The sequence below is a fragment of the Hyla sarda genome, chromosome 3 (genome assembly GCF_029499605.1).
Source record: "Hyla sarda isolate aHylSar1 chromosome 3, aHylSar1.hap1, whole genome shotgun sequence".
NCBI classification, from domain to species: domain Eukaryota; kingdom Metazoa; phylum Chordata; class Amphibia; order Anura; family Hylidae; genus Hyla; species Hyla sarda.
This window is the reverse complement of record NC_079191.1, coordinates 247,206,251-247,229,419: the sequence shown is the minus strand read 5'-3', so window position 1 is coordinate 247,229,419 and position 23,169 is coordinate 247,206,251. Positions and strand designations below refer to the sequence as shown.

The window sequence follows — 23,169 nt, the reverse complement described above, 5'->3', positions numbered from 1 at the left end:
CACAGGGGGAGATTTATCAAGACCTGGTCAACTTTTTCTATTCACAAGTTTTGATGAGAGACATGTTCTAGTGATCGGGCAGGGTATAAACACTCAAACCTATTGACATGTCTTTATATTAATCTGCTAAGCTCCTCCTTCTCTGTAATGTGATGCTTTCAGGCCGGACTGTATTTTTACCTTGACGGGTTCACTTTAAGATAAGCCATGATATGTCCGATATGTCATAGGTCCGGTGAGGGGAATATGACGGGGCCCACAGGTTGTGTCCGGGTCATAACTGGCAGATTCCCACTGCTATCAGCAGCTAACATCTGCTGGTAATGACGGACATCGGAGCTTGCTCCGATGCCAGTCATTGAAATGGCTAAGTGCCATGATCAATAGCGATTACAGCATTTAAACATTAAAAGCCGGTAATCCCTAGGGTCTAGGGGACCCATCTGAAGCTTTGTGATGTAATCTGATTTTTTGTCCGAACTATTAAATTATGATGTTCCTGATGCAGCACTGTAAAAGGTGTAAACACCAAAAAATTACCCAAATTTGGTATCATTTGAATCGTATTAACCATTGATCGTATTTTATTGAAAAATAAAAAAGTTAGGGGTCTTAGAATGTGAGGAGCAAAAAAAAGTGAGCCAAAAATAAAGAATCACTGGGTCATGAAGGGTTAAACATGCATCCAATGACATTTTTTTTAACTGGGCCCCCACTTTCCATGTGCGTTTAAAAAACTTTTAAATGGCAAAGGGGCCTTTTGGCTATTTAAAAGGAATAATACACCATTATGATAATGGATCCTATCCTTGTTTCATGCTGTCTGTAGTTCAGGCAGCATGACAGTGATGACAGGTTCCCTTGATCAAAATAAAAGGTGTTGCCTGGTAGATAGTGTATAGGAAAGTTCTATGGTTCTCTGTTAACTCGAAAATAGCGAGAGACAAAGGAGATAACTAGTAATCTCACAAAAAAATAATTAAATAAATAAATAAATAAATAATTTTTTTTTACTTACACGTAGAAGTGCAGTATGGAAAATGGTCAAGTAACCACCAGATGGCAGCATGTGCTTATAGGTCACATAATAAAGATCTGTTGATGGATGAATAATAGGTCTTTAAACATTCACTGCATGTCAATATAAATACAATTAATTATATTAAACTTTGTTAATTATACTGATAATGGCACATTGCATGGATACGGGTCACACTATTTGAAATGACTTATTGTTTGTATCCGAAAAATATAAGAATTCATTTAATTTGTTTTGCATGTTGAAAATTAACCAACCACTACATTTAATAGAAAAAATTTTTTGTGAAATATATTTAACCTCTGAGAAAATATTACAGTTTAGATCAGCGGTCTTCAAACTGTGGCCCTCCAGCTGTTGCAAAACTACAACTCCCAGCATGCCCGGACAGCCAACGGCTGTCCGGGCATGCTGGGAGTTGTAGTTTTGCAACAACTGGAGGGCCACAGTTTGAAGATGACTGGTTTAGATAAAGATAGAAACTAAATAAATAGTTTAACAACGTTTAATACAATGAATGTATTTAGACTTCTAATTTAAAAAAAAGGAAAACTGCAGAGCTGATCTAGTATAATTCTGCTAATTTCTATTGTAAGCAGTCAACAAGCTTATTCTCTGACACATTCTATTCTCAGTAAGGACCAGCTGACAACTCACGGATTGCTGCAGGTCCAGTAGTTAAAAACCTCACCAACCGTTATAACTGGGGGAAGCTATAAGCAGGTGCACATATGCCTGCAATAGCTACTACAAGAGATGTTTATAGTGCATAATGCCCATTGCAATGCGTTAAAAACTAGCTGTCCATTTTAGGAACTGTCCAAAGTTGGAGCAAATCCCCATAGCAAACCTCTCCTGCTCTGGACAGTTCCTGACATGGACAGAGGTGTCAGCAGAAAGCACTGTGGTCAGACTAGAAAGAATTACACAACCTTCTCTGTAGTGTAAAGCAGCTGATAAGTATTGGAAGGATTAAGACTTTTAAAGGGGTGCTCCACTGGAAAACATTTTTTTTAAATCAACTGGTGCCAGAAAGTTAAAAAGATTTGTAAATTACTTCTAATAAAAAAATCTTAATCCTTCCAGTACTTATCAGCTGCTGTATGATCCACGGGAAGTTCTTTTCTTTTTGAATTTCCTTTCTGCCTTATCACAGTGTTCTCTGCTGACACATCTGTCCATTTTAGGAACTCTTCAGAGTAGGAGCAAATCCCCATAAAAAAATTATCCTGCTCTGGACAGTTCCAAAATGGACAGAGGTGTCAGCAGAGAGCACTGTGGTCAGACAGCACAGCAAGGAAATTCAAAAAGGACAAAAACTTCCTGTGGATCATAACACCATCTGATAAGTACTGGAAGGATTAAGACTTTTTAATAGAAGTAATTTCCAAATCTGTATAACTTTCTGGCACCAGTTGATTTAAAAAAAAAAAAAGTTTTCCAGTGGAGTCCCCCTTTGACCCCTAAAGGACTTAGGGCGTACCTGTATGCCCAGAGTCCGCTCCCGTTCTATAACAGCATGGCCCCGCGTCATAACGGGTCGGGCCCTAACAATGGCCAGGACCCGTGGCTAATAGCGCGCGGCAATGATCGCGGTGCCGCGCGCTATTAACTCTTCAGACACGGCATTCAAAGTTGATCGTCGTGTCTAAAGTGAAACTAATACGTTGCCAGTTAGCTCAGGGGGCTGTTCGGGATCGCCGCGCTATCCCGAACATCTGTAGAACAGCAGGAGGGTCCCCTACCTTCCTCCTCGCTGTCCGATCGCCGAATGACTGCTCAGTGCCTGAGATCCAGGCATGAGCAGTCAAGCGGAAGTCAAACATTGATCAATGTTTTCCTATGAGAAACCATTGATCAATGTAAAAGATCAGTGTGTGCAGTGTTATAGCCCCCTATGGGAGCTATAACATTGCAAAAAAAGTTACAAAAAAAGGTGAATAAAGATTATTTAACCCCTTCCCTAATAAAAGTTTGAATCACCCCCCTTTTCCCATAAAAAACAAAAATGTGTAAATAAAAATAAACATATGAGGTATCGCCGCGTGCGGAAATGTCAGAATTATAAAAATATATAGTTAATTAAATCGCATGGTCAATGGTGTACGCCCAAAGCCCAAAATAGCGTATTGATGGTCACTTTTTACATCATGAAAAAATTAATAAAAAGCAATCAAAAAGTCCGATCAATACAAAAATGGTACCGCTAAAAACTTCAGATCACATACTGCCCCGTACGCGGAAAAATAAAAAAGGTATAGGGGTCAGAAAATGACAATTTTAAATGTATACATTTTCCTGCATGTAGTTAGGATTTTTTCCAGAAGTATGACAAAATCAAACCTATATAAGTAGGGTATCATTTTAATCGTATGGACCTAAAGAATAAGATAAGGTGTCATTTTTACTGAAAAATGTACTGCGTCGAAACAGAAGCCCCCAAAAATTATAAAATGGCGTTTTTTCTTTAATTTTGTTGCACAATGATTTTTTTTCTGTTTCGCTGTAGATTTTTGGGTAAAATGACTGATGTCATGACAAAGCAGAATTGGTGGCACATAAAATAAGCCATCATATGGATTTTTAGGTGCAAAATTGAAAGGGTTATGATTTTTTAAAGGTAAGGAGGAAAAAATGAAAGTGCAAAAATGGAAAAACGCTCAGTCCTTAAATGGGCACTCTCAGATACAAAACTTTTGCTATGTTGTAAAGCATGCAAAACCAATAGGTTTTGCAATTGCTTTAATTAGAAAATTTTCTGTATTTCATACTGAAAAAGCCAGTCAAATAATTGCCCCCCCCCTGCCTGCTTGGACACATACTAGTCCTGCTGTGTCCATACGTCATCACTTATGTCATGGACACTCATCCTTGATTGACAGCTGTGAGCGCAGCGCTCACAGCTGGAGGAAAAATCCTCCCACTGTCAGCTTGTGTCCCGCTACTGTCAGTGAGGACAAGCTGGGAGTTGTAGTTTTGCTAATGCTAGGGGAGATGTGAGCAGACAGCATACTGAGGGGGCGGAGACCTGCACAGTGAGGCCACGCCCCTCCCTTTGAGAGGAATTCAGACTAGTGAGCTAAATTAAAAGTGTAATAAAAAAATAAATAAAGGTGCTAGACACATAAAAATTAGATGCACATGGACAGAATTAGGTACTGAGTGATTTTTTTTGTACAGGTACGTTTTAAGGGGTTAAATATAAGTAATTTACAAATCTGTTTAACTTTCTGGCACCAGTTGATTTAAAAACATTTGTTTTTCACAGGTGTACCTCTTTAAAGGGGTACTCCGGTGAAAACCTTTTTTCTTTTAAATTAACTGGTGCCAGAAAGTTAAACATATTTGTAAATTACTTCTATTAAAAAATCTTAATTCTTCCAGTACTTATAAGCTGCTGAATGCTACAGAGGAAATTCCTTTCTTTTTGGAACACTGATGACATCACGAGCACAGTGCTCTCTGCTGACATATCTGTCCATTTTAGCAGCCGTGCATAGCAGATGTATGCTAAGGGCAGCATGGTGGCTCAGTTGCCTTGCAGTGCTGGGGCCTTGGGTTCAAATCCCACTAAGGAGAACAATAAATAAAGAGTTATTATTATTATTGTAATGACATCAGCAAAGAGCACTGTGCTTGTGATGTCATCAGAGAGAATTCCAAAAAGAAAAGAATTTCCTCTGTAGTATTCAGCAGCTAATAAGTACAGGAAGGATTAAGATTTTTTAATAGAAGTAATTTACAAATCTGTTTAACTTTCTGGCACCAGTTGATTTAAAAGAAAAAATGTTTTCACCGGAGTACCCCTTTAAGTTAGAATCCTTTTAGATACAAATAACTGTCCAATACAAGTGCAGACAGTTTGCAAATTTGTAGAATAACCTCTGGACCTTTAGTTCTAAAGCTTTTACCTTTGCAATATGATATGGACTGTTGGCCATGGCACCAGTGTCAACAGATCCTTTATTTTTTCCCTAATTTTATCTAGTAAGATATCTACAGAGCCCTATATGTATTATGTGATTCAAAAATGCATGATTTCTATAGTCCTTTTATGACCATATTTGTCATAGTTTGTCATAATTTTCTTTCAGCCATGATCTACAGTACATGAATGTTTAAGGCTGGGTTCACACACACACACACACACACACACACAGTACTTCAGTCAATATTTGATATTTGGAACTCATTTTGGTCCTCATTCTTGTAAGAATTTTTACCAAAAACAAGAGTGGGTTAAAACACAAACAATAAATAAAGAAATAATTAAAAAAAGTGATACCAAAATCCTATAATGTTCCAGTCTTGGTTTTGATAAGAACATTGACCAAAATGAGGACCAAAATGAGATTCAAAATGAGTTTTATAGACATTAGAAGTTGATTTTGACATGACTGGTTATATTATTAACACAAAGATAGACAAAGCATTGATAATGTTGGTTTAATAGATTATAAAGCACACTAGTTATCAGTGATACCTACATCTAACCTTTTCTTTTGAATGTCTAATTGGTCTCTTATTTCCTTTTTCAGTTCCTTCCCCACCTTTAAATCCTCGGGTATACAGTTTACAAAATACAAGCATATTTGACCCAATGGACATTGGTGTGGAGTTCAGATGGGACCCTCCAATGAAGAGCAATGGTGTATTGATACATTTTGCAATTTCCTACAGAGTAATAAATGAAAGTAAGGAAGCCTATACAGTTGGTGTGTGGGTTACTGTGAACACATCAGTATCATCATTTATTCTGCATGGTCTAAGTCCAGGACTACTTCTTAAGTTTCAGGTAAAACCTCATGAACATTTAATTCACTATTTACTGAATTGGTCAAGTTTACCAGTCTGTCTTAGCTGTAATCCTAGAGTAAGAGAATCCTTACAGCTACAAATAAAACAAACACTGTCTTTAAAAGTTGTCTCCCAAAAGAGAGACGTAGTGTTTGCCATATCCAACTGTCCAACATATTGCCAGAAAAGTGCAGGAACTAAGTTCCCATGCATTCCTGCAGAACTTGATCCCTGCCTACATGGTTAGTGTTTGCTACAGGAAGACATATTGAGGGCCATGCTCATGGTACTCCCATGATTTTACTATGACTTGCACTTTATCAAACTACCCCATGAAGTCCAACCTACATCAAAGTTAGTTAGTAAAAAGTATTGGCTGTTTTCACAATAAAAAAAAGTTGAATTATGGTGATGTTTTTGAGGTGCAGGTAACATGAAATGATTCAAGGAGTAAAAAAAAAAAAAAAAAAAAAAGATCTCAGTAAAGAACTCAAGGCAGTGGTTGTTCTGCCTGGATGCTATGGTAGTACCACACTCAGAAAATCCAAATGGCATAGTACAATATTTTAGCAAAGCTAGCTGCACAGTTGATTTTGATCGTTGATTTTCCTCACAGTCCATAGAGAGTTCATTGAGTGTCAAAAAAAGAATTATTTAAAGGGGTACTCCGGCGCTTAGACATCTTATCCCCTATCCAAAGGATAGGGGATGAGATGCCTGATCGCGGGGGTCCCGCCGCTGGGGTGCTGCACGCAAGATCACGGGGGTCCCCAGCGACGGGACCCCCGCGATCAGGCATCTTATCCCCTATCATTTGGATAGGGGATAAGATGTCTAAGCGCCGGAGTACCCCTTTAATCAAAGTAGCTGATCGGTCTTTAGAAACTATAAAGCTTATTTCTACTACTACACTTATTACTTGGCAAGTGAGTATAATAGCAAATGGTGTATTAGAAAACAATTAAATGGAATGATTATGTTATAGGTACGAGCTTACACTTCTGCTGGACCTGGACCATTTTCCAAAATGGTAGAAGCATTTATTTCAGGTAAAATGTTGAATATTCTTAGACATTTACTTATTTACTCTACTATACATTATACATTACTCTGCAAAAGTTGTAGGCAGGTTTGAAAATGCTGAAAAGTAAGAATGATTTAGAAAATAGATTTATTAATAAGTTATTACTATCAATTAGTAAAATGCTAAGAGAAATCTAAATCAAATCAATATTTGATGTGACCACCCTTTACCTTCAAAACGTCAGCAGTTCTTCCAGATACACTTGGACAAAGTCTGGAAGTTTTAAGCCTTATAGATAGGGGAATAATTAAACAATTATACTGAACCAGTCATAATGATTATTATTTTTATATGTAGGTTGAAACATAGGCATTAACAGATACCGAAACAGCTGCATAAGTGGCTTAAAGAGGACCTGTGGTCACTTAAAAAAAAAAAAAAAAAAGTTTTAGTTATATTGTAACCTTTGTATAAAATAGGGGAAGCTAATCATATACCTTTTTATAGCATATTGATCGTCCCTCCCCCATTCCTATGTTATAGGGTTTTGCATCCCCTTTGATGATTTAGGTAATCCGTCAGAGGAGTGGGAACCATAAGTAAAATTTGGGCAGAGTTTGGTGCAGTAACAGGAGGCGTGCATATTTAAATATTAGTAATGTATGTAATAAGCATGGAATACACATATCTGGATATTAAATATGCCTCCCTACTGTCACAGCTCCCGCACCAAATGCAGCCCATTATGGTTCTTTGAATCATAAGAGGAGTTACAAAGCACTCTAACTAGGGAACAAGGGGTCAACATGCTAAAAAATATATGTGATCAGCCTCCCCTAAGCTATACAGAGGTTACATCAACAATAATACAATAATAACAGGATTATGAACTGCCAAACTCTGCTACAAAAGGTGGGGTTGTGGAAGACACAGGTCATGCACCATGGCAAGACTGAGCATAGCAACAAGACACAAGGTAGTTATAATGTATCAGCAAGGTCTTTGCCAGGCAAAGATTTTAAAGAAGATTGGGGTTTTAAAGAGTAACTGTCACCAAAAAAACTTTTATATTTTGTTAATCAATGTATTAGGAACAACTTTCTAAAAACATGTGATTAACAAAAATGTATCTTTATATATATTTTTTTACTTTTAAAAACTGACCACTAGGGGTTTCCCTACATGTCCCGGCTCATTGGTTTCGGACTCATGCTGGCCTGGCAGCATGAGTCCGAACTCTCAGTGCAGCCGGGACACTGAAAAGCACAGCGTAGCTCCATGCCTGTCAATCAGACAGGCGGGAACAGCACTGTGCATGGCAAGCAGGACAGCCCGCAGAGCCTGTCAGTACCCCTAACCCCTGTAAGTTGTACCTCGCTACAGATCAGAGAAAGGCTGTGCAGTAACCCTGCGTCAATGTGTGCACAATGGAGCTGTTGGACTTTACTGCTCCTGGGCACAGGACTCTCTCATGCGCTGAGCAGAGGGATGTTATATCCTAGGGAGACCCCCACCAGAGATCTGAAGGAGCTGAGCGGTATCTGGAGTTTCCGGCCTGATAGATCCCCTCCCAGAGACAAGGGTTTCCAGCAGAAGTGGTATAAGTGGCCATTGCGAGAGGTAAGGAGCTCCACAACCACAACCAATGTGACTGAAGCCGCTCGGGCGATTCTGCGCAGTGGCAGACACGGCTCTTCCTGCTCACTTATCAGCAGGAGTCAGTCCAGCACTGGAGCACGGACATATCTGGGATCTTAAAATGAAGGAATTCGGTAAATTTGGAAGCTGTCAACCCCCCCCCCCCCCCCCGTTTACCGGATTGCAAGCATCCTTATTACAATTAGGCTGTAGAAGAAGGGCAGAAGTGAGCCCAGCCAGGCTTCAGCTGACATAATGCCTGCTGGGCCACTCCTCCTTCCTCTATCACAGAAGGCAGCAAAATGAGCAACTAACAAGGGGTTGAAAAAAGATGGACTGACTGATGAGTTAAAAATTGAAATACTTGACTGCAACAGAACTCAGTTTGTTTGCAGAAGGGCTGGAGAGCAGCACAATAATGAGTCTGCAGGCATTTTGGTTTCATTCTTCTATTCCATTCATCTATTTTTCCGCTCTATCAATCTTTCTTCATTTTTATATATTTTTTTGCATTTCTAATTATTTCATTGCATAAATAATGTTTCTTAAAATGTCCATACAAATATCACACACAATCAAGGGGTCCACAGGATTCATTATCACTAAAGAAATTGCAATAATAAGCACTGCCATACGCCCCCCTTAGGACGTTTAGACATGACCAAGAGATTTCTGGAGATACCACTAATAGCCAGAACAGTGAGCTACTAACAAAGAGAAGCTCTTGCTCAGACAGACCTAACACACCCACATATTACATGGTTGGCTATTTATTTGAATTATTTCCATTAGTGGATGGGAAGTGGATAGGCAGACACTTGACTATAACGAGGGCAGACACTTGGCTGATGTCTTAGGGTTTTAGAAGTCAGATTTTTTGAAGTCAGATATTTAGATTTTTCCCATGGGCAAAAAGAATTTAACTATGTTCAGCACTGGGCCATAGCTTTTACCAAATTCTGCTGCTTGAAGGTTAACATGCATGTGAATAGGTTTTCTGTTAACCCATTCAAATTGTTGAATTTTCTCATCAGAATTTCCGGCAGAAATTCTATTGGGACGGCAATGTTCGTGTAGTCCTGTATCCCTGAATGATCACGTTGGCGCTGGCCGCACCCATAATCTCAGTCCGGAAATTTTCCGGCCGCGGTGTCTACAGTGTGAACCTGGCCTAATTGTTTCCTGTATGTTGCAGCATTTTTTGTCACAGAATTTTTAAAATAGACATTAATGAATCTTTATTTTGACTCGCCTTTCCCAATACAGATATCCACCCCACTCCAGTTCTGATCAGCACATCCCCCAAGATGATAACTTTTAATGACATGGACAGAAAACAACCATTGTGGAATTTAAAAGCCGAAAATATAAAGATGATTTGTTACATAGCTCACGAAGCGAAACTGTTTTATCTGGATAACAATACTCTCTTCTTGACAGATTTAAAAAGCCAGGCTGCCATTCCGGTAAGTATTTTTTTGTGATGTGAATTAAATAATTCTAATGTCTGGATTGAGGACTTTTAATTGCTCTTATCTATTGTAATATAAAGGCACAGTAAGTACTATTGTGTGGTTCACTTAGCTTCATAATACCCCGCAGAGAGAACAATACACAAACACCAAAAGAAGGTCTTTGGAAATAACAGGCGTACTTTCACAAACCCTTTAACATCTCTGTATCATAAAATGTGTAGACATTCCGGAATAAGGGCGCTATTCAATAAATTAACAACTTTTTATTTGATAAAAGAATTCATCTTCGCAAGAGCCAAATACAGGTCATATAAATGACTACAATTCAAAAACTACTGCTAGAACTGTTAAAGTGTCAAACAATCCATGACAACGCATCATAATGCATGGTAGTTTTTTTTTTATGCACACTTGAAAAAGGTAGCAAGGTTTTCCGAATCATAAATAATAACCACTTGATATTTCATTAAAAGTGTTCTTCATTGTTTCATACATTTGTATTCCTTTTGTTTCATTTGTAGCTATTGGAGGATGCCCGTCTCTCTGGATGTCAAAGTATGATGGTAGACTGGATTGCAAGGCATATTTATGTTACTGTGCATTCAGAAGAGAACGGTACACAACTATTCTTGATTGACCTGGAGCAAAAGGATAAAGTTCTAAACCATCATAACACATCAGCGGTGTCACCAAAGCTCACCCTACACACTATTGTAGCCTACCCACTGCTTAGGTACAAGATCAGTAAATTTAACCTGCTACATTCTTTTGTCTCTGTCAATTGTTAGAAATAGTATAATGCTTATTGGCAGAATCCAGTGTTTTCTAAACATTGTGCCTCCAGCTATTGCAAAACTACAACTTCCAGCATGCTCGGACAGCCGAAGGCTGTCCAGGCATGCTGGAAGTTGTAGTTTTGCAACAGCTGTAGGCACCCTGTTTGGAAAATGCTGGCTTAATAATTCCTCTTTCAGATGAAATAGTGTGGTATGTAGCTACGCTAAAGAAAATAACATACGATGCATTCAGAAAGTTTTCTGACCCTTTGTTATGGTGCGGACTTGTGCACTCAATACCAGAAAATCACAAAGTGGAAAAATGTTGTTTTGTTTTGCAACTTTGTTAACCCCTTCCCACCCCAGGACGTATGCTTACTTCCCTGTTGCTGAAATGTTAATGCAACTGATCATATACATATGTCCTAGCGATCTCCAGTGAAGCACGATGCGCTGCAGGAGATTGGCGGCGGGTCTTGGCTGTCAATCACAGCTGGGATCCCGCCACATCGGTCTCAGCTGTTTAACCCCATAGATGCAGTGATCAGTGGGCATCTATGGGATTGACAGTTGCTACCCCACTATGCAATTGGGGCGCTACTGTTGGTTGCCATGGCAGCAGGAGGCCAGCTGATGGCCTTCTGTCTGCCTAGTACTGCAGCCTGTTGAGGTCCAGCCATAATTTTAAGATCAGATTTTATTTTATTATCTCCTGATTCATAAGATTTATATGGTATACTTTCTTCTTCTCTTGATACCTGTCTCTTAGCTAATGGCAGTTTGTAAAGTTGTAAAATTATGTTTTTCTTCTTAGCTTAAGAATTATTGAGGCTGTGCTGAGCTGCAGCATGCACATCTCCTCCCTCCCCCACCCCTCCTTGCTTGGCTTTCAGCACTGAGCAATGAATGTCAATAATGCAGATCAGGGATAGGAAATATGTATGCTGCAGCTTAGCATTGGTTTAATTTGATTTATCTCCATTTCAGTTATATGCATACAATCCATGGTAAATCCACAGCATTTGTATAGAATTATATAAAACTTAATTCATATGCATTATACTGTACTTGTGTTGCAGATTTTTATGCAAATTATGCACGGGAAGTCTACAACTAATCCACTGCTTATGCACATGGCCTTATACTTTATTGGCTTTGTATACAATTAAAAGTGGTGTGTAAACAAGAACAGTTTTATAGTCCAAGCATTGGATGCCAACTATGGGGGAGATTTATCAAAACCTGTCCATAGGAAAAGTTGCTGAGTTGCTCATCACAACCAATCAGATTGCTTCTTTCATTTTGCAGAGGCCTTGAAGAAGCAATTTGATTGATTGCTATGGGCAACTCAGCAACTTTTCCAATGGACAGGTTTTGATAAATCACCCCCATTGGGGGATCTGATTTTAATGTCTCTCATAAATATAGTATGATAAATGACTCATGTATCCAATAACATAGTTTAATAGAAATTTTTTTCAGTACATCTTAAAAGTCCAATTATTTTCTTTTATGCAAATATTTGTCACTTCCTATTCATTTAACTATGAAACAAATTAATTTGTAATATTTCTCATCTCATTTGTAGCCGAATTTATTGGATAGACTCTTGGGATAATCGTAACAGACTTTCATTCTATGAAATAATGAATGATACATTAGTAGGTATTTTGGGATATAATAGGACAATAATTCCTACTTCTGAAAATAATTGTGACTGCAATGAGAATAATTGTGATCTAGGAACCATAATTGCTTTAGGTACTTCAGATAAGAATATCCCGTACATATTCTTCCTATGTAATGCCACATATATCTGGGCTTCTGATTTGGATGGCTGCCATTGCTGGAAAGTGATGAGTGTTGCTCCTTTGCCAGGTAAAGATTAATTATTATTATTATATGATTATAACTTTTTTTTGCAAGAATAAATACCTATGCTACGAATAACCTTTTTTTTTTTTTTTGGAGAGAAGTTAGTTCAAAGGGGTTATCCAGGAAAAACTTTTTTTTATACATCAACTGCCTCCAAAAAGTTAAACAGATTTGTAAAATTAGTACTTTCACTACTTATGAGCTGCTGAAGTTGAGTTGTTCTTTTCTGCTCTCTGATGACACCAGTTTCCGGAAATGTCCAGAGTAGAAGCAAATCCCCATAGCAAACCTCTTCTACTCTGTGCAGTTCCCGAGACAATCAGAGATGTCATCAGAGAGCACTGTTGCCAGACAGAAAAGAACAACTCAACTTCAGCAGCTGCTAACTATTGTAAGGATTTTTTAATAGAAGTCATTTACAAATAAAAAATGGGACTATATATGCACAGTGGATAAAACTCAAAGGCATTTCTCAGATGTGTCCATTGAACATAATTTTTCCCATGTATACCTCACATGGACACTGTGAGACTAGTGTGACAGACCCTAAATTGGTTAAGTTGTTGAAGCTCATATTTTTGACCACTGCTCCATTCACTTCCTATGGAGTAAAGTGCTTGACCATATTTTGTAGTCCCATAGTGAGTGATCAAGCATGTGTGCTGCCTCTTCTTTACTTGGAGGACAAGGTAGTCCCATTCTTGTAAATGGTGGGTATCCGAGAAGGAGTACCCCATCAATCAGAAACTTATCATCTATCCTATGGATAGGTAAAGTCATATCTTCATATATCCCCTTTAAAGAGCAACTGTCACCAAGAATATACTAGTGAAGCTGCACACACAGTGCACTAGGGCTTCACAAGCATATTCTAGGTATGCCTTTATAAATAAATAAGCCTGCTTTATACTTACCTACATGAGCGTGGACAATGGTCAGCTACATCATGCAGTTGATTGACACACAGCGCTCGCCTGCCAGCGGGAGGTGAGAGAGGCGGTGTGGACTGGGGCAAAGCAGACCCAGGGCTCTGCCTCTCCAACTGTTGGCCTGGCTCATGGAGGAATTATAAAGCTGATTTTGGTAAGTTTAATGCAGCCTAATTTATTTATAAAGGTATTCCATATGCTTTTGCTCTAGGGCACTGTGTGGGGGATTTATCAAAAACTGTCCAGAGGAAAGGATGACTAGTTGCCCATAGCAACCAATCAGATTTTAAATTTTAAAAAGGCCTCTGCAAAATGAAAGAAGCAATTTGATTGGTTGCTATAGGCAACTGGGCAACTTTTATTCTGCATAGGTTTTGAAAAATCTCCCCCATGTGTGTGCAGCTTCACAAGCATTTTCTTGGTTACAGTTGCACTTTAAGTACTTGGCCTGCATATCAATTGCTTCTATGGTAAGGTTAATTTTTATTTTTATTAAAACTGCTGCGTTTTGTGTCTCCGCACAAGGTACATCAATAACCAGTCTTTCATTGGATGACTATTTTATTTACTGGAGTACTCAAGAAAATGGAAATACAAATATTTATTATGCAAGTAAAAGTGATAAGGTTCCAATTTTGTTACAAACAATACATGATGTTGTACAGGTTACAGCATACAGCACCTCTCTGCAACCCTTCCCAAGTAAGGAGGTCCTTTTTTGTGCCACATATAATAATGCTAAGAATCACTGTCACGATCAATATCATCATTCGTTCTCTTTAGATAATTGGTGGTATTGTTATATAATAGTAACCATGCAATTTGTAATCATATTAAAATGTATTCAGATTAAGAAATGCAAAACACAGACCCCTCTTTCTATCATACAACTTCCAGCACTGGGCCCTGTTTCTAAATCCTGTTCCTGGGCTGTGCATACAAATTGTGTGCAGGTATGGATTTGAAACAGGGCTTGGCTTCTAGCTCACTGTCAATCAAGCTGGGACAAGGATGGGTGGGAAAGTGAGGAGGCTTTGCAGCCCCCAGCACTTTAAGGGCTTGGGAACACCTTTTTGACACTCAGCAGCAGAGAATAAAAGCAATCGTGAAAGTTAGGGTATGTTCACATAGGCAAAAGAAGCACCAGTGTGAAGCCCTGCGCCAGAGCTCTCTCTGAGCCATAGACCCCTCAGTGGAGACATATGTGCAAAAGTAGTGATATCTTTTTTTTCTTTTTGACATGCTTCCTGGCTCCCATTGAAGTCAATGAAGAAGGGTTTGGGACAGTGAAACTGTACTGTTTTTGACACTGCATGTTTTCTATGTGAAAAAACAGCACATCGTTTGCCCGTGTGAACATGTCCTTGCAGTGCTTGACTGAAGTATCATGTTTCCAAGTAAATTAATCAGCCTGGTAAGAAAAGGAGCTGTAGACTCTTTACAAGTATTATGTTACTTTTGGCCAGCGATTAACATTTTCTACCAGAATTTCCCTTTAAAAATACCTTTGTAGCAAGTGTTCTGGTTAATAACATTTGTTTTTTTTTCTCAATAGACAAAGAATGTCTGATATTGGCTTTACCTATTGATAAACCCACCATATTGAGAACTACAAATACAAGCATAACATTGCATTTACCTTCAGTTATGACGGAAGTAATCTGTCCCCTTATAATGAGCTGTACACCAACATACACAGTTATATATAGAAAACTCCTGAATGGCGACCACATGGTTCGGACTTATTTTACAGACATCAATGACACAACATTAGTAAGATAAATGTTTCGTAAAATATACAATGATTATCATTAGAGATTGGCAAACTTTTTTTTAAAGCTTGGCTCTCCAAACTTTCGGAAAGCGTTTGGTTCGCTGCAAACCGGCAATGAAAGAATAAAATTGTGCTGCTGTGAAGCGCAATTTTACTCTTGTGTTAGAGGAAATCAGCAATCTCTATAGATTGCTGCTTTACTGAAAACCCTTCCTGGGATGAGTGCTATGCGCAGGCTCAGCAAGGAAGAATTAACGAGAGCTGGGCAGCGATAGTTAATTCCTTGGGGGGGTGGGGGGGGGGGGGGGGGGTTGTTATCTTGGCTGTATACTGTATTCAAAGGTAGATTCACTTGCCCATTTCTGCTCCAGTGTAGTCCGTCTCTAATGATGTTGTCACTAGAGGTGAAGCTACACCAAGGATCACAGCCTAGAATGAGAGTCGTAAGTATGGGTCTGTATTTTTAGCATGCATTTTTTAAATGTATATTGTGAACAGGCTAGGTTTGTGTTCCCAAACAGAGAACTTCCTGTTGCTGCTAAACTACAGCTCTCATCATTCCTAGACACCTAAAGGCTGTCTGGAAATGATTAAATATATAGTTTCGCAACATATAGGGGCTCCTTGTTTGGAAACACACTGCATTATGGGTGCTCTCCCCAAAGGAGAGCACCCAAAATGTACTGTCCCATTTTTTTGTGTTTTTTTTTCCTTCTCTTTTTAGACATGTGTATGCTAAGGACTACTGCAGATTTGGTGGACTATGTTAATCCTACACTTATGAAATGTGTGGGATTCTTCCATTTTCATTCTCAGCCAGATACCAACCAAGCAGCAATAGCCTTCCATTACCAGGGTGGACGAGGACTGGGGAATACTGAGGGTTAGCGCTAGCTGTTTTTGAAGCCTGGCTTAGTCATGGACTCCCTCTATAAGACAGTTTCCACTACACTATTATAACCCCCCTCCCCCACAAGCACTCATTAACCATCATTTTGATGTAGTCCACCAAATCTGCAGTAGTCCCCAACATGCACACATCTGAAACGAAAAGAAAAACACAAAAAATGGGTAAAAACATTTTTGGGTGCTCTCCCCTGGGGAGAGTGCCCAAAAAAAGCAGTGTTCCCAACACAGGGAGTCTCCAGGTATTGCTAAACTGCAACACCCATCATCCATCATTGCCACACAACTTTAATTATTATCTAATTAAGGCCCAGTTGACACTGAATAAGATAATAAATAGACTTAATATATTTGATGATATCGGGGAGATTTATCAAAACCTGTGTAAAGGAAAAGTGCTTCTTTAATTTTTCAAAGGCCTTGGTATGGTCACCTACACCAATCTTCCACTACACAGTTTTTGATAAATCTCCTCCATTGTCCCTTAGCTAAAAATTGCATTTCTCTGTTAAATCATGCAAAAGGAAAAAACTAAATTGAAGTCATAAATAAATACTTCTATATATATATATATATATATATATATATATATATATTGCTAATACATTTTTATTATGGTGATCCTTTGTGTTTTTAATAGTTTTTCCCCCATTGTTCCTCACCAGCTAGGAAATTATTCTGAGAATTAACTTAGACATGGTTGGTATTAAAATTTATTTATTATGTATGTTATTGTACCCCTAGGAATTTCAGGAGCAGTTAGCAACCATCCCTGAGTTGCAGCCCTTTTCGGTCTATGAATTTGAAGTCAGTGTAAGAAACTATTATTTATTTCTGCTTAATCAACAACCATTAGAAGCCACAATCACTGGGAAGACATCTTATGGAGGTAAGACATGTAAATTGAGCATTTTGCCCCAAGTTTCTTACAATGATGTAGACTTTTAATTGCAATTGACAATATAAAGCATCTACTGATGACCTATACACTTATGTCCAGAAGATTTGAACAGCGACACAATTTCCATAATTTAGCTTTTTACACCACCATTATTAATATTAAACATTGCCATCAAAATGTGACTGAAGTTTAAACTTTTTGTTTAAATTCAAGGAGTATATTATTATTTTCTGTAGACTATGCATTTAGTAACTGTGCTAGCTTCATATAGAGCATTTACATTTCATGGGTGCTAACAATGGCGCCCGGTACTCAGATACTCATACCAAAGACTTATGATCAATATTCATGGCATTCTCAACCTCAACCTGCTGGCTTTCACAGAAACATAGCTGCAACCATCTGACACTGCTTTGCTTGCTGCTCAACCTTATGGTGGTCAGCTGGCATGGTAGAGTAGTTGGTGTGCTTCTCTCTCCACAGTGCACCCTCCAGGCCGTTTCTCTTATACCTTCACTTGCATGTTCCTCTTTTAAAGCCCACGGTCTCTTATCCCTATTTTTACTCAAAGCAGCAGATATCTATTGCCCCCATGGCTCACCTCAAAAGTTTCTTGATAATTTTGCTTCCTGACATTTGCATTCACTATGCACCAAAATATCTACACTCATAAATCATAATGCATGATTTTAAAATATATCCAATGACACCTCAGATTCCCCATCTGCCTCTATCTTTACTTCTTTGGCCTCTCGCAGCTTCCTGTCTGTCCTACTCACAAGGATGGGGATGCACTGGACCTGGTCTTCTCTAGACTCTGCTCTGTCTCTAACTTCACTTATACTCATTAATGTTCTTTAACCATAACCTTCTCTATCAAAAACTCTCAATTAAAATAGAGCGCCTTCTCTGTTGTTATTTCTTTTTATTTATTTTTTTATCGTTTTTAAAATGTTTTCTAAATATAAACAAGGTACATAAATGCATGAATAAGAGCCCAGAGGGCGGTGTGGCAATGTGACATGACATGCACGCCCTTATAAACACAAGAACAGACAATCAAACAAACAAACAAACAAACAAACAGGTGGTGAGCCATTAGGCACATATGTGAGCCATACTTTAGTAGAAGTCCAGTTTCTGTAATAAAATGCCAGCTCAAATAATATAATCAGGTTATGGTGCTAAGTCTACAGACAAAGAGTTAGAAACTACTAAGTGTGTTAAAGAGGTGCAGCTAAAGGTGAATGGGCGCTAAAGGGGGGGGGGGGGGGGGGCAAACAGTCACACTCCAAACTCCACAATGGCCAAGACCAAAGAGCTGTCGAAGGACACCAGAAACAAAATTGCAGACCTGCACCAGGGCTCCACGCAAGATCTCACCCCGTGGTGTCAAAATTATCACAAGAACGGAGAGAAAAAAATCACAGAACCACACGGAGGGACCTATTGAATGACCTGCAGAGAGCTGGAACCAAAATAACAAAGGCTACCATCAGTAACACACTACGGCGCCAGGGACTCAAATCATGCAGTGCCAGACGTGTCCGCCTGCTTAACCCCTTAAGGACCCAGGGCGTATGGGTACACCCTGGCTTCCTGGTAGTTAAGGACCCAGGGCGTACCTGTACGCCCGTGGGAATTCAGGTGCCCGCAACGTGCCGGGCAGGGATCGGACCGGGATGCCTGCTGAAATCATTCAGCAAGCATCCCGTGCAAATGCCCAGGAGGGTCCTGAGACCCCCCATGCCGACGATCACCGCAAATCGCCGGTCAATTTAGACTGGCGATTTGTGGCGAATCGGGGTCGATCTGATCTTTGGTGATCCGGAAAAAAGGGTGAATGGGGCTGTCCGAGACAGCCCCATTCACCCTTACCCAGCAGGAGTGAGGTGGCATGGGTGCCACTTCACGATCACATGATTGACTGGTCGGAACGACCGATCAAGCACTGTCCTGCTGGGCAGCGATTGGGTCCGGCGGAGGGTCCGGCGTAGGGTCCCCTCAGGAGCAGCGGTGGCGGTCCCAGTGGCAGGAGTGGTGGCAGCAGCGGCTATGGTCCCTGGCGGTACAGGCTGCAGGATATAGCAGGAGGTGAGGCCTGTTCACCTCCTGCTGTTTCTTTGTAACAACTCTCAGCATGCACAGCCAAAGGGCATGCTGGGAGTTGTAGTTTTGCAACAGCTGGAGTTCCAACTACTACTCCCAGCATGCCCTTTGGTAGTCTGTGCATGTTGGGGGTTGTAGTTATGCAACAGCTGGAGGCACATTTTTTCTATGGAAAAAGTGTGCATCCAGCTGTTGCATAACTACAACTCCCAGCATGCACAGACTACCAAAGGGCATGCTGGGAGTTGTAGCAGTGAGTCTCCATCTGTTGCAAAACTACAACTCTCAGCATGCCCTTCAACTGTCAATGCATGCTGAGTGTTGCAGTTTTGCAACAGCTGGAGACACATTGGTTGTGAAACAGATTTTGTGTCCTAACTCAGTGTTTCGCAACCAGTTTGCCTCCAGCTCTGTCAAAAATACAACTCCCAGCATGCACTGAGAGACTGTACATGCTGGGAGTACTAGTTTTGCAACAGCTGGATGCACACTGGCTGCAAAACAATGAGTTAAGTAACAAACTTTCAGTGTTGCGCAACCAATATGCCTCCAGCTATTGCATAACTACAACTCCCAGCATGTATGGTCTGTCAGTGCATGCCGGGAGTTGTAGTTTTGCAAAAGCTGGAGGTTCCCCCCCCCATGTGAATGTACAGGGTGAATTCACACGGGAGGGTTTACAGCGACTTTTCTGCTGCAAGTTTGAGATGTGGAAAATTTTCTGCCACAGCTCAAACTCCCAGCTCAAACTCACTGTAAACCCTGTGTGAATGTACCCGTAAAACACTACACTAAATAAAAAGCAAAACTCTACATATACCCCTACACAGCCCCCCCCCCCCCCCCCAATAATAAAAAAAAAAAAAAATCTTGTACGGCACTGTTTCCAAAATTAAGCCTCCAGCTGTTAAAAAACAACAACTCCGAGTATTGCCCGACAGCCACTAACTGTCAAGGCATGCTGGGAGTTTTGCAACAGCTGGAGACACCCTGTTTGGGAAACACTGCCGTAGGGTATTTTGGTGGAGGATGCAAATCCCCAAAATAGGCCTCAAATGCGAATGGTACTCTCTCGCTTTGGAGCCCTGTCGCATTTCAAGGAAATAGTTTAGGGCCACATATGGGATATTTCTGTACTCAGGAGAAATTGCATTACAAATTTGGGGGGGGGGGGGGGGGGGCTATTTCTCCTTTTACCCCTTATGAAAAGGTAAAGTTGGGGTTTACACCAGCATGTTAGTGTAAAAAAAAATTACATTTTTTACACTAACATGCTGGTGTTGCCCCATACATTTAATTTTCACAAGCGGTGAAAGGAAAAAAAGACTTTTTAACGCAATTTCTCCTGAGTACGAAAATACCCCATATGTGGGCGTAAAATGTTCTGCGGACGCACAACAAGGCTCAGGAGTGAGAGCGCACTATGTACATTTGAGGTCTAAATTGGGGATTTGCACAGGGGTGGCTGATTATACAGCGGTTCTGACATAAACGCAAAACAATTAATACCCACATGTGACCCCATTTTGGAAACTACACCCCTAACGGAATATAACAAGGGGTATAGTGAGCCTTAACACCCCACAGGTGTTTGACGAATTTTCGTTAAAGTTGGATGTTAAAATGAAAAAAAAAATGTTTCACTAAAATGCTGGTGTTACCCTAAATATTTCATTTTCACAAGGGAGAATAGGGAAAAAGCCCCTCAAATTTTGTAACCCCATTTCTTCTAAGTATTTAATTAATTTAATTATTTTTTTCATTTGCACAGCCCACTGTTCCAAAGATCTGTCAAATGCCAGTGTCACGATGCCGGCTGGCAGGTAGTGGATCCTCTGTGCCAGAGAGGGATTGGCGTGGACCGTGCTAGTGGATCGGTTCTAAGTCACTACTGGTTTTCACCAGAGCCCGCCGCAAAGCGGGATGGTCTTGCTGCGGCGGTAGTGACCAGGTCGTATCCACTAGCAACGGCTCAACCTCTCTGGCTGCTGAAGATAGGCGCGGTACAAGGGAGTAGACAGAAGCAAGGTCGGACGTAGCAGAAGGTCGGGGCAGGCAGCAAGGATCGTAGTCAGGGGCAACGGCAGGAGGTCTGGAACACAGGCTAGGAACACACAAGGGAACGCTTTCACTGGCACAATGGCAACAAGATCCGGCAAGGAAGTGCAGGGGAAGTGAGGTGATATAGGGAAGTGCACAGGTGATAACACTAATTGGAACCACTGCGCCAATCAGCGGCGCAGTGGCCCTTTAAATCACAAAGACCCGGCGCGCGCGCGCCCTAGGGAGCGGGGCCGCGCGCGCCGGGACAGGACTGACGGAGAGCGAGTCAGGTACGGGAGCCGGGGTGCGCATCGCGAGCGGGCGCTACCCGCATCGCGAATCGCATCCCGGCTGGAGGCGGTATCGCAGCGCCCCGGGTCAGTGGATCTGACCGGAGCGCTGCAGTGAGGAGAGTGTAGCGAGCGCTCCGGGGAGGAGCGGGGACCCGGAGCGCTCGGCGTAACAGTACCCCCCCCCTTGGGTCTCCCCCTCTTCTTAGAGCCTGAGAACCTGAGGAGCAGACTTTTGTCTAGGATATTGTCCTCAGGTTCCCAGGATCTCTCTTCTGGACCACAACCCTCCCAATCCACTAAAAAAAAGGTTTTCCCTCTGACCTTTTTAGATGCCAGAATCTCTTTGACGGAGAAGATGTCCGAGGAGCCGGAAACAGGAGTGGGAGGAACAGATTTGGGAGAGAAACGGTTAATGATAAGTGGTTTAAGAAGAGAAACGTGAAAGGCATTAGGAATACGAAGAGAAGGAGGAAGAAGAAGTTTGTAAGAGACAGGATTAATCTGGCACAAAATTTTGAAAGGACCAAGATAGCGTGGTCCCAACTTATAGCTAGGGACACGGAAGCGGACATATTTAGCGGAGAGCCATACCTTGTCTCCAGGGGAAAAAATGGGAGGAGCTCTTCTTTTCTTATCCGCGAACTTCTTCATGCGTGATGAAGCCTGTAGGAGAGAATTTTGGGTCTCTCTCCATATGATGGAAAGATCACGAGAAATTTCATCCACAGCGGGCAGACCAGAGGGCAAGGGGGTAGGGAGGGGGGGAAGAGGGTGACGGCCGTACACCACGAAAAATGGGGATTTGGAGGAAGATTCAGAGACTCTGAAGTTATATGAGAATTCGGCCCATGGTAGAAGATCTGCCCAGTCATCCTGGCGGGAGGAAACAAAATGTCGTAAATAATCACCCAAGACCTGGTTAATTCTTTCTACTTGTCCATTGGATTGAGGATGATATGCAGAAGAAAAATTTAATTTAATCTTGAGTTGTTTACAGAGAGCCCTCCAGAATTTAGACACGAATTGGACGCCTCTATCCGAGACGATCTGCGTGGGCAACCCGTGAAGACGAAAAATGTGTACAAAAAATTGTTTAGCCAACTGAGGCGCTGAAGGAAGACCAGGAAGAGGGATGAAATGTGCCATTTTGGAGAATCGATCAACGACCACCCAAATAACAGTGTTGCCATGGGATGAGGATGAAGAAAACCAGCGGGCTTCTGGCGAGGAGTCTTATCCCGGGCACAGATAGTGCAGGCTCGCACAAAGTCCACAACATCCGTCTCCAGAGTCGGCCACCAATAGAAGCGAGAGATGAGTTGCACAGATTTTTTGATGCCCGCATGACCTGCGAGATGGGAAGAGTGACCCCATTTGAGGATTCCGAGGCGTTGGCGTGGAGAAACAAAGGTCTTTCCTGGAGGAGTTTGCCTGATGGAGGCTGGAGAAGTGGAAATCAGGCAGTCAGGAGGAATGATGTGTTGCGGAGAGAGTTCAACTTCAGAAGCATCCGAGGAACGAGAGAGAGCATCGGCCCTAATGTTCTTATCGGCAGGCCGAAAGTGAATTTCAAAATTAAATCGGGCAAAG

General features: G+C 40.9%; 1 protein-coding gene across 1 annotated transcript in view; it reads left to right on the top strand.

Moving 5' to 3' along the window:
* Positions 1-23,169, top strand: part of ROS1 (ROS proto-oncogene 1, receptor tyrosine kinase) — a 190,164-nt gene that overhangs the window by 54,204 nt on the left and 112,791 nt on the right. Inside the window, exons 20-27 of the mRNA XM_056563593.1 lie at positions 5,578-5,834; positions 6,822-6,885; positions 9,765-9,964; positions 10,495-10,706; positions 12,338-12,627; positions 14,079-14,255; positions 15,109-15,326; positions 16,978-17,122. Of these exons, the coding sequence (XP_056419568.1) occupies positions 5,578-5,834; positions 6,822-6,885; positions 9,765-9,964; positions 10,495-10,706; positions 12,338-12,627; positions 14,079-14,255; positions 15,109-15,326; positions 16,978-17,122 (1,563 nt within the window). The remainder of the gene's footprint in view (positions 1-5,577; positions 5,835-6,821; positions 6,886-9,764; positions 9,965-10,494; positions 10,707-12,337; positions 12,628-14,078; positions 14,256-15,108; positions 15,327-16,977; positions 17,123-23,169) is intronic.